Genomic DNA, 12,152 nt, shown 5'->3' with positions numbered 1-12,152 from the left:
GATGTAGTTGGAGGGGGTATGGAGCAAACAGGGACACTGGCTGCCATCAGAGAGGAGGCCTAAGCCAGAAATGATCTCTGTAGGGCTTCCAAGCCACAGTGAATGCCCTCCAGGAAGGCATTGCATTGCTGCATCTGGGATGCCAGCCCCTGGATGGCCTTCACAATGGTTGACTGCCCTACAGAGATAATTCTCAGGAGGTCAATAGCCTTCTCACTGAGAGCAGCAGGGCTGACTGGGGCAGGGCCTGGGGCAAAGGAGACGCCCACCCTCCTGGGTGAGTGGGCACAGGCAATTAGGTGGGGGGTATAGGAAGTTGGCTCTGTATATACTATCTCAAAGTGAAAGATAGTATGCACAGAGTCCAAGGGTTCCCCTTAGAGGTTGATAGTGGCAAAATTAGATGATACTAATGTTCTATTTTGTTGTAGTGTGGTCGAGCAGTAGGCTTATCAGAGGGTAGTGTTAAGCATTTGTTGTGCACACACAGGCAATAAATGAGAATACACACTCAAAGACTTAACTCCAGGCCAATAAGTTTTTATATATAAAAATACTCTTTTCTTAATTTATTTTAGAACCACAAGATTCAGGATTTAGGAAAGTACATACATTTTAAGGTACTTCACACAGGTAAGGAACGTTTAATTAAAACAGTAGTATACACACTTTGGGCAAAAATTGCAATAAGCTATTTTAAAAGTGGACACTGCAAAAATCAACAGTTCCTGGGGGAGGTAAGTAATAGTTCGTTTCTCAGGTAAGTAAAGCACATACAAGTTCAGTCTCCTGGGCATAGGCAGCCCACCACTGGGGGTTCAAGTCAACCCCAAACACCCAGCAACACAGGGCCGGCCAGGTGCAAAGGTCAAAGTAGGGCCCAAATAGCACAGGCGCCTATGGAGAACAGGGGTGCTCTGGTTACAGTCTACTAGCAGGTAAGTACCTGAGTCCTCGGGGACCAGACCAGGGGGGTTTTGTAGAGCACTGGGGGGGATACACATAGGCACACAAAATACACCCTCAGTGGCACAGGGGCGGCCGGTTGCAGTGTGCAAAGTAGATGTTGGGTTTTGCGTTGAAAACAATGGAGGGACCCGGAGGTCACTCTGGCGATGCAGAAAGGGCACAAGGGGGCTTCTCGGGCCAGCCACCAACTGGGCTAGGATGATGGCCGCCTACTGGTCACTCCTGCACTGGTAGGGGGTTCCTCTCAGAACTGGGGGCTGCGGGTGTAGTACTTGGTCCAGGCGTCAGGTTCCTTTGTTACCAGGCAGTTGTGGTCAGGGGGAACCTCTGGATCCTCTCTGCAGGCATCGCTGTGGAGGTGCAGGGAGGTCGACACAGGGTGTCCACATTATTGGAGTCGTCTGGGGGTCCTCTCTGTGGTGTTGGTTCTCCTGAACTTGAGCCGGGGGCTTCAGGTACAGAGTGTGAAGACTCACCATTCCGGAGTGAGGCGAGAGTCTCTTTGAAGTTGGTTTCTTGTTGCTGTTTTTGAACAGATCCGCTGTTCTCGGGAGGTTCTTGGTCCTTTAGGTGCAGGGCAGTCCTCTGAGTCCTCAGAGGTCACTGGTCCCACTGGAAGCGTTGCTGTGCAGGTTCTTTGAGTCTGGACACAGACTGGCAGGGCTGGGACCAAGTCAGTTGTCATCTCTGTCGACTCTGCGGGGCTTTCAGGTCAGCAGTCCTTCTTCTTTTTTCAGGTTGCAGGAATCTGATTTCCTGGGTTCAAGGTCACCCCTAAATATTCAATTTAGGGGTGTGTTTAGGTCTTGGGGGCAGTAGCCAATGTCTACTGTCCTGGAGGGTGGCTACACCCTCTTTGTGCCTCTTCCCTGAGGGGAGGGGGGCACATCCCTATTCCTGTTGAGGGAATCCTCCAAAACAAGATGGAGGATTTCTTAAGGCAGGGGTCACCTCAGCTCAGGACACCTTAGGGGCTGTCCCGACTGGTGGGTGACTCCTCCTTGTTTTTCTCATTCTCTCCTCCGGACTTGCCACCAAACGTGGGGCAGGCATCTACACTAGCTGGAGTGCCCTGGGGCCCTGTAACACCAGGCTAGAGCCTTTGAGGCTCACCGCCATGTGTTACAGTTCCTGCAGGGGGAGGTGAGAAGCACCTCCACCCAGTGCAGGCTTTGTTCCTGGGCACAGAGTGACAAAGGCACTCACCCCATGTGGCCAGAAACCCGTCTGGATTTGGCAGGCCGGCAGGAACTGGTCAGCCTAACACTAGAAATTGGACTTGTATACCGGGGGCATCTCTAAGATGCCCTCTGTGTGCATTGTTCAATAAATCACACACTGGCATCAGTGTGGATTTATTTTGCTGAGAAGGTTGATACCAAACCTCTCAGAATTCAGTGTAGCCATTATGGAACTGTGGAGTTCGTATTTGACAAACTCCCAGACCATATAATCTTCATGGCTACCCTGCACTTACAATGTCTAAGGTTTGGCTTAGACACCGTAGGGGCATAGTGCACATGCAACTATGCCCTCACCTGCGGTATAGTGAACCCTGCCTTAGGGCTGTAAGGCCTGATAGAGGGGTGACTTACCTATTCCACAGGAAGTGGGCTGTGGGCATGGCACTCTGAGGGGAGTCCCATGTCAACTTAGTCATTTTCTCCCCACCAGCACACACAAACTGTGAGGCAGTGTGCATGTGCTGAGCGAGGGGTCTCTAGGATGGCATAATACATGCTGCAGCCCTTAGAGACTTTCCCTGGCCACAGGGCCCTTGGTACCAGGGGTACCATTTACAAGGGACTTATCTGTGTGTCAGGGCTATGCCAATTGTGGGAACAAGGTACAGTTTAGGGAAAGAACACTGGTGCTGGGGCATGGTTAGCAGGGTCCCAGCACACTTTCAATCATAACTAGCATCAACAAAAGGCAAAACGTTAGGGGGTAACCATGCCATGAGAGGCATTTTCCTACAGGGGGCTGCTGGGAGGGTGGTGCTGATACGGGGATGGAGGAAGATCCTGTATCTGGGGTGGTCCCAGAGGGGTCCCACCACAAGGGAACTTCCATCGGAAGAGGAATCAGAGTCAGTTGTATCAGCTTCAGTCTCCCCTGTGGTGCTCCCCTCGCCCTCTGTCCCTCTGGTCCCCTCAATGTCAGTGGACTCTCCCTCCTGGGTCCCGTGGGCTGCAGCTCCCTCACTCGCCGGTGCCCCTGCTCCTTCACCAGATGATGCTAATGCACACGTGGACAAGATGACAAAAGGAGAAGGGGGGAGAAAGAAAGGGAGCTCAGGGTTAATCACAGCACCAAAAGCACAGATGGCATACACATCACAATCACTCCCTCTGACTAAAAATGGCCAGAATGGACCACAGTGACAAACCATTGCCTAGGTACTACAGCAGTTAGGACTCCAAACACTACCATCTGCACACCTACTGGGACAAACTAAGCCCTGTCTGCCATGGCAAGCTAGCTACCAGGCAATACCAATTATGCATACGATCCTACAAAGATAAGCAGGACCAGGCAGGAATGTCTGAACCGACATATTGGGGCATCAACTGACTAGAACTGTGTACCCAAATCCCATGGCAAGAAACAAATAATTAATATCACACACACTGTATTCACCCCCTTGTGGCTGCTGTGCTGCCCTCAAGCGCCCATTCAACTCAGGATTGGCCACTGCCAGTATGTGGGCCATTAGGGGGGCCTGGCTCTAACTGGCACCCCTCCCTCATTGGGAAGCCATCCCCAGCTGGGCCTCCATGGTCTTCCGGGCCCAGCATCTAAGGGCCTCCCACTGTTTCCTGCAGTTGGTGCTCTGCCGACTATGGACCCCCAGGGTCCGCACATCCTTGGCAATGACATGCCATGACCCCTTCTTTTGATGGGCGCTGACCTGCAGAGGAAACAGACAGAAGGACACCATGACCCCTACAATCCAGCCTGTCATACAAATGGCCTACATACTGCATTTGCCTCTAATCAAGCACACACATGACCCGTACCTCTGCATTCACATTGCCTGCAGCCATAGCCCCCAAATGACACACTGCTAGCACACACATACATCTACATACAGCCATGTCGCATGCAACGTACCCATGATGTACTCACCTGTTGGTCTGGAGGCCCATACAACTGTCGCGTGTGCTCTCATTATTCTAATGAAACTACTGGATTTTGAGCAGCAAGATCATCCGCAGTGTGGGAAACTGAGTCTGACCCACAATGTGTGACACCTGTCGCTCCAAATCCGGGTTTTGCTCCGATTAACTAACAGCGCCTCGTCTCCATCACGGGATAGAGATGATTGGGCAGCCGAGCCCATGACATGGTATGCTTCTCAGGGAAGCCGTGGTCACTCAGGTCGCATCCGGTTCTTTCATACACAATTCAGTCTCATATATAAATGACAAGAAGAGCAGTATAAATTTTAAAGACTGGTTTAATAAAACAACTGCATTTTAGATAGCAAAGCGTGAGCTGCAATAACCATAATGACACAACATGACAATGTTAAAATGGTGACTAGAAGAGTGAAGCACAAGAATAACGCTATCATATTGTCACTATTATTTGTGGACTACTTCCTATCTAGGTCATAATCTGAGCACAGCACGGTAATCTCTAACTCTGCCTTTCAGGTTCCCCTGGGAGGACATCAACCCTCATACCTGACCAAAGGCCTGTAGTTTGCGTTAGTATCTGCGGCGAAGCATTCAGCGTTCAGCGTACAGTCGTTCCCTGGCTGGAATCTCCCTCTTGATGTGTACTGGGACCAGGAAGTGCTTTTATTATAACACAGCTAATGTTCTGAAAAAATGTCCCTACGTAAGGATCTGTAATGCCTACGAATGTTGGAGACTAAACTTCTACCATGTTCACCGGCAATGTACCAAACTGTAGCCTTGACTGAAGCACAAAGTGATCAAGAATGTCGTGTTTGAGAACACAGTGCTGGACTAAGCAAAACAGTTACATAAATGAAAAATAAAACAAGACCGTAAATCTGGTTATTGTAAGAATAACACTGCAAAGCCGAATAAAATATATCTAGTTCAAAGTGCACAGCGGCCTAGTGTGTTAAACTAACGTGCATGGATATGTAACTAAAATGGCTCCAGAACACAACTGCCAGTACAGGGGTAGGACCCCATCCACGAGCCTCTCCAACTCCTCTGACGTGAAGGCTGGGACACTTTCCCCTGTTGCATGGGTCATGGCAGGTTCCAGACACAGGTCACAGCAGCACATGCAGTTGCGATGTCGTTGAGTGGAAAGTTAGGAATCAAGTGAAGTGGTAGGAAGAAAATGGCAGTCACGACCGCGGTGGTGAACACCGTCACCACCGGTGTTGATCATCATTGGTTCCTGAACTCCATAGACTCCCATGTTAGCTAATGAGGAATTGCATAGCGGTGCAGACTGCCTTCCACCATGACGCCTAACGCCGGCGGAGTGAGCTCACTTCCACCTGTCCCTGCATACAGGAGAGGTGGTTGTCATTTTCTGCTGCTAGTATTCATGTATTGAATTAAAATGTGCGTATTGGTGTCGACTGTACACACCTAGGCAGTTCTAGTGTCCTACATACATACATTCTTTGTGTATGTGTGCCCAAGTCCTGTTGTCACACCCATTATATTTTTAGCTCACTTAGATACCAACTCCTGTGGAGGAATAGGAGGAGGAGGCAAGCACCTGTGTACAGACCCAATGTGGACTTGGCTACACTGGAGGACTGGAACATCATACTCACCTATCGTCTGGACAGGGCCACAATCACAGAGATGAGTGCACAATTGGAGCTTGATCTGCTACCTGCAACCCGTTGCACCACAGTAATTCCCTCTCTTGTGCAGGTGCTCTCTGTGCTCCACTTCCTTGCAACTGGTTCTTTTCAGGTGACTTTGGGCTTGGCTGCAGGAATGTCACAGCCAATGTTCTTGATTGTGCTTGGAAGGGTTTTGGCTGCCTTGCTCAAACACATGTGCAGCTACATCGCATTCCCCTAGGTTTATGATTTGCCCACTGTGAAGCCTGAATTCAACGCCATGGGACATATACCACATGTGATCAGGGCCATTGACGGGACCCATATTGCCTTAGTCCCTCCCAGGGCAAATGAACAGGTGCACAGGAATAGGAAGAGTTTGAACTCTCTCAATATCCAGATGGTTTGCCTTGCTGACCAGTACATCTCCTACGTCACTGCCAAGTATCCTGGATCTGTGCATGATGCCTTTGTCTTGCGGAATAGCAGCGTCCCACAGGTGATGGCTCGCCTATGGAGGCACAGAGTGTGGCTTATAGGTGAGCTTGAGTCCCCACCCAATGTATGCGGGTGTATGCCTACTGGAGTCATACCCCATGCCATTGTGCATGGCTAATGTGTGTCTCTCATTTCTTCCAGGTGACTCTGGCTACCCAAACCTGTCCTGGCTGTTGACCCCTGTTAGGAATCCGAGAACAGGGGATGAGAATAGGGGATGAGAATAGGTACAATGATGCTCATAGGTGTACTGGGATGATTGTTGAACACACCTTCAGTCACCTTCGGTCTCCTAAAAGCCAGGTTCAGGTGCCTCCATCATTTCCTATGCTACTCCCCTGAGAAAGTCTGCAAGATTGTGGTGGTTTTCTGCATGCTGCACAATTTGGCCCTCAGACACCATGTGCCCTATCTGCAGGAGGAGGGGGGTGACAATGCACCTGTGGCAGCAATGGACACTGAGGACAGTGGGGAGGATGAAGTGTAGTAGGATGTGGACAACAGGACACATATCATTCAGCAGTACTTCCAGTGACACTCAGGTAAGACTGTTGATCTATGCATATCTCTATTTAAGTGATGTGCTGTGTGGCTGTAGTATTATGCCACTAACTACTTTTGCATCCCAATTGACTGTCACCTATGCCTTCCCTTATTGCAGATGTTGGTGTGGGTACAATAGTGTACTGATGTGATGACTACAGACTGCTGATACACATTTTCTGGATGGATTCACACATTACAGGACATTTGCACAGGGTCATGCAGTTCAATACAGTTCAATACATTGCACATTTCTGTCTGATAAAGCACTTTTACTTAAATTGTGTTCAAAGGTGTTTATTTGTATAACAAAAAAACAATGAAAAGTGCATTTGAGTGAGGTGATGGTTGGGAAAAGTCCATTGTAGTGGCCCAGTCTGTTTGTAGCACAGGTCAAGTGTCCATGGGGCCATAGGAAGAGGAGCAGTGGCAGTCCAAAGTGAACAAGGTGAATCAGTGGAACACAAGGGGGCATTCTGGACGGGCTCATTTCCGGGCGGTGGTCTTGGCCTTGGCAACTGTCTCTGGTGTCTACCTGGGTCGCAGGGAACTTTTGTGGGGTGGTTCACCTTCTGCAAGGGGAGGGTTGCTGGTGGCCTTTGAGACCTGTGGCAGGCCCTTCTATCCACTACCTGCAGCAGATGTGGAGGGCTGGACAGTATGCTGGCTAGTGGTAGGGGCCTGATGCTGTGCTGTGTACTCCTGCATGATGTTCGCCATGTCACCCAGCACTCCTGCAATGGAGGCCATGGTGGTATTCAAGGCCTGCAATTGTTGCATGACCTCAGGTGGTGTTCCCCTTGCAGCTGCTGGTTCTCCTGCATGATGTTGAGCACCTGACACATCCTGTCCTGCAATTGTTGGTATGCCCCCAGGACATTGGTGAGTGCCTCCTGGGCAGTGGGTTCCTTAGGCCTGTCCTCCCCCTGGGGCACATCTGTCCTCCGACTGTCCCTGGCCCCCTGTGCCTGTGTCCCCTGAACAGTGTGCCCACTCCCACTTACACCAGTACCCTCCTTGTCTTGCCTTTGTGGTGTGGACTCGGGTCCCTCTACAGGTGGCACACTAGTGTTTGACGTGTTCTGGGGACAGAAGTATGGGTGCGTTGGCTGGCTGCTGTGGTGTATGAGTCTGGGTGGGCCCTGTGGTGGACTGGCTGTGGGATGTGGTAGCCGACTGACCAGTGGTCCCAGATGGGCCAGGGAGTTCATCAAGATCGAGACCTCCAGAGTTGCTGTCAACACTGAGGGCATCTTCTGGTGGGGGACTGGGTTGCAGTGGCACCTCCTCGCCGCTGACATTGGCTGGGTCACCTGTGGGGATGTAAGTGATGTGTTAGGGTAATTGTCTGTGACATGTTCTGCATTTCTAGCCTTCCCAATGATAATGGTGTTGTCCTCCCACCATTGGTAGTGTATGGTGATGTATTGCAGGATTGGTAGTTCTCCATGCTGTTCATGCATTGGTGATGGGTGTGCATGTAGAGCCGGAAGGGATGTGCTTGCAGTGGGTATGGTATGTAGGGGTTGACATTTAGGTGTGGGAATTTGGATAGTGCACTGTGTGTGATGGAATGGGGTGAAGGGTGAGGGGGTGAGATGGGATGCAGGTATGGGATGGTGGTAGGTTGTTAATGATGACTCACCAGTGTCCAGTCATCCGGCTACCAGAGGTAAAACAACATCCCTCTCTTGTATAATGTCATAAACAAAGAATTATTTGTCATCAAAATTAATCTTATCAAACATCAATGGATTTATTCTTAGTAAACACAGTAATATCATAATTTGTATCAAAAATGAAAATCATATTATATACAACCACCCCCCTGTACAAAAAAACAGACCAACATAGGATCAAGACACAAAAGAGACCACACCATGAACAAAGACAACATAGAGAACGCAGATAGACACAAACAATGTCAAAAGACAAATCTCAAGACAAGACAGAGTAATTCACATCACAAATAAACCCCACTATACAATTTTACCATTAAATACATGACTAAAATTTTAAAAATTGTAACACAATCAATAATCAAAATTATATATAAATTCATAAAGATTCCGCACCAATTTACGCAAAATAATCAAACCATAATTCAAAAATAGAATTCAATTGAAAGAATTCCATATGTGAGAGATATTTCTGCTCTTTCTCTCACTAATCATGATACATTTAAAAAAAGGAGTTCAAAGATGTTGTTCCTTGTATAGAATGTCCTGTTGAATTAATCAAAAAACTTCCAAGAATCGTCTCATGACCTTTCCAATTCAAGATTGTCCCATCCAATTTGACACATCAAAATCGCAGACGCGCGTTTCGGTGGACATACACCAACAATATACTCAAATCGATTATCTCCCCCTTCCTCAGGGCATTCAATAGTCTATGAAACATAGGGTCTCCTTCGCCATTTGATATCTGATACAAATAAATATATGTATATAAGCTACGCCATCAAAATAATAATACAAAAAATGTTTGTAAACTAGGGTTCTTTTCACACTCACAGCCCCCAAAATGAGTAAAGTGTCAAAAAAAGTTGTCAGAATACCAAAGATACCAACACCCAGTGAGCTAAAGAAACAGAGCAACAACAAATGGTTAAAAACAACCTACAGCGGCGTAATTGCCAAAAACAACTTCAATTTATGGCCAACTGTCAGGAGGTAACTCATGTAGTTAATAGATCCTCCATCACCAATCCAGTCCTCCGGCTACTCCAGTGAGTCCATCAGGATGCAGTATTGGCAAGACTTGCTCCTCCCATGCTGTGAGTTGTGGAGGAGGAGGTGGGCGTCTACCGCCAGTCCTCCTAATGGCGAGCTGGTGCCTTGCTGCAATGGAACGTACCTTCCCTGTAGGTCGTTCCACCTCTATTGAATGTCGTCCCTTGTGCGTGGATGTTGTCCCACGGCATTCACCGTGTCCATGATTCTCTACCATAGCTTCATCTTCCTGGCAATGGATATCTCCTATACCTGTGCTCCAAACAGCTGTGGCTCTACCCTGACTATTTCCTCCACCATCACCCGCAACTCCTCATCAGTGAAATGGGGGTGCCTTTGTGGGGACATGGGTGTTATATGGTGTGTGTGCTGTGCAGAGGGTGAGGAGTGATGTGTGGGGTGTGTGGTATGTGGTGCATGACAGATGTATGGATAGTTGTGGTATGTGTGTGCAGGGGTCTCTGGGATTGGCGTAGCAAGGTGTAGCGGTCTTCTCATGTTTGCAAAGGTTTGTGGGTGTTGTGTGGTGTGTGTTTTATAGCGCTGTTGGTGGGTGTGTGGGATGTGTGTATTTCTGTCAGGTTTGTTTTTTGGTTCTAGCCAATGTTATCTTGTTTTGTTTTTGCGTGGCCATTTCCACCTTGGTGGTGTGCACCTTTGAATGTCCGCTGTGGTGATTCGTGGATCATTATTTGGAGGTCGTTGTTTTGGTGGTGTAATGGTATGGGTGCTAGTTCTGACAGTTTATCGCGTTCGTTGGGTCTGGTGGATTTTTGGTTGTGGCTGATTTCTGTTGGTTTTGTGTGTGTATGTCATAATTTGGTGGACGGATGTTCGCCTCCAGGGCGGTATGTTGACGGCAGTCACCGCAGCGGTGTTCGGTATTTACCGCCAGTGTCATAATGACCACCGTATTCTTTGAACCGTTTTTAGGAGAACACCAGTCTTTGTAGTTCATACTAACCGATACACAGCTGTTCATATGCATAGAAGATCATGGGACCGGAGCGGTTATCAGTCTCCTAATCTGCATTATTCTGTACTAATAGGGGCAATAGGCGTGGACAGATCTTTCTGACCGCTTTAGATTGCTGTGATTTGGCGTGTCTAATAGAAGTGCAGCCAGCTTGATATTTAGTGCCCCTCAGCTTTCCTCGAAGATCTGTTTTCTTTCAAGGAAACCTTGGACGTGTGGCAATTTGCTTGCTGTGTGACTAATGGGCTGGAGTTGTTAACAGTTTCTCTACCTGCATGACTTTCTTATGTTGTATTGATGGGGTCAACAAGAGTAGGCCACTGTATACTTTAGTGTTTTTTGACTCTAAGATACTTACTGCCATATTGCACATGCCTCTCGTTTGCAGGAGTACATGTGAAAGAACACACTTTCAGCCTTCTCAGGGTTTCTTTAACTGATAAATAAATTCAATCAGTCAATCAATCAGTACTTGTAAACAGCAGCTTAGGGTCTCAAGGCGCTGTAGTGGGCATGCTGATCATTCGAAGAGCCTGGTCTTGAGATCCTTCCTGAATTGCTTTAGTGATGGGGCCTGTCTGAGGTTGAGTGGGAGTATATTCCATGTCCAGGCTGCGATGTAGGAAAAGGATCTGCCTCCAGCTGTGCTTTTCCTAATTCTGGGGATGTTGGCAAGAGCGTGATGGGAGGATCAGAGTTGCCTGACGGGGGTGTAGAAGGTCAGGCAGTGGTTGAGGTAGTCTGGTCCAACGTTGTGAAGTGCCTTATAGGTGTGAGTCAGTAGCTTGAAGGTAATGCGTTTGTTGACCGGGAGCCAGTGAAGGTCTCTGAGGTGGGTGGAGATGTGGCTGTGGTGGAGGATGTCCAGGATGAGTCTAGCTGCTGAGTTCTGGATTCTCTGTAGTCTTGCTTGTAGCTTCTTTGTGATGCTGGAGTGGAGTGCGTTGCCTTAGTCCAATTGCTGCTGCTGACCAGAGCGTGGGAGACCATCCTTCTAGTCTGAATGGGGATCCACTTCAAGATTTTCCATAGGAGCCGCAAGGCGTGGAAGCAGTCTGATGAGACAGCGTTGAATTAACGGGTCATGGAAAGCGTTGTCTGTGAAAATTCCCAGGTTGCATGCATGGCCAGTGGGGGTGTTGCTAAGGGCAGCTTGTCACCAGGATTCATCCCGGGCGGAGGGGGTGGAGCTGAGTATGAGAATCACTGTCTTGTCTGAGTTCAGCCTGAGGCAACTGGCTTCCATCCAGACGGCGACTGCTCTCATACCGTTGTGAAAATTTCTCTTGGCTGTTGATGGGTCGTCAGTCACTGTGACTATCAGTTCGGTGTTGTCGGCATAGGAGGCGATATTTAGTCCATGCTGTCTGAAGATCATAGTGACTGGGGCCATGTAGATGTTGAAGAGGATCTGGCTTAGTGAGGATACCTGGGGTACTATGCAACAGGTTTCTTTGGGTGCTAAAGTGTACGGTGGGAGTCTGACACTCTGGGTTCTTCCAGTCAGGAAGGATCAAATACATTCCAGTGCTTTGCCAGGGATGCTGGTGTCGTGGAGTCTCGTACAAAGGGTGGAGTGGGAGACTGTGTCAGCAGAGAGGTGGACGAGGATGAGGGCGACCGCGTCTCCGTGTCCAATATG

General features: G+C 48.7%; 1 protein-coding gene across 1 annotated transcript in view; it reads right to left on the bottom strand.

Annotated features, from left to right (window-relative positions):
• LOC138265178 (immunoglobulin lambda-1 light chain-like) overlaps positions 1-11,888 on the bottom strand; it is a 392,354-nt gene extending 380,466 nt beyond the window's left edge. Inside the window, exon 1 of the mRNA XM_069212720.1 lies at positions 11,780-11,888. Within this exon, the coding sequence (XP_069068821.1) occupies positions 11,780-11,888 (109 nt within the window). The remainder of the gene's footprint in view (positions 1-11,779) is intronic.
• Between the last annotated feature and the right edge of the window lie 264 nt (positions 11,889-12,152).

The sequence above is a fragment of the Pleurodeles waltl genome, chromosome 11 (genome assembly GCF_031143425.1).
Source record: "Pleurodeles waltl isolate 20211129_DDA chromosome 11, aPleWal1.hap1.20221129, whole genome shotgun sequence".
Lineage (NCBI taxonomy): Eukaryota > Metazoa > Chordata > Amphibia > Caudata > Salamandridae > Pleurodeles > Pleurodeles waltl.
Note: the sequence above shows the minus strand (reverse complement) of the source record. Positions and strands in the feature narration are given on the sequence as shown.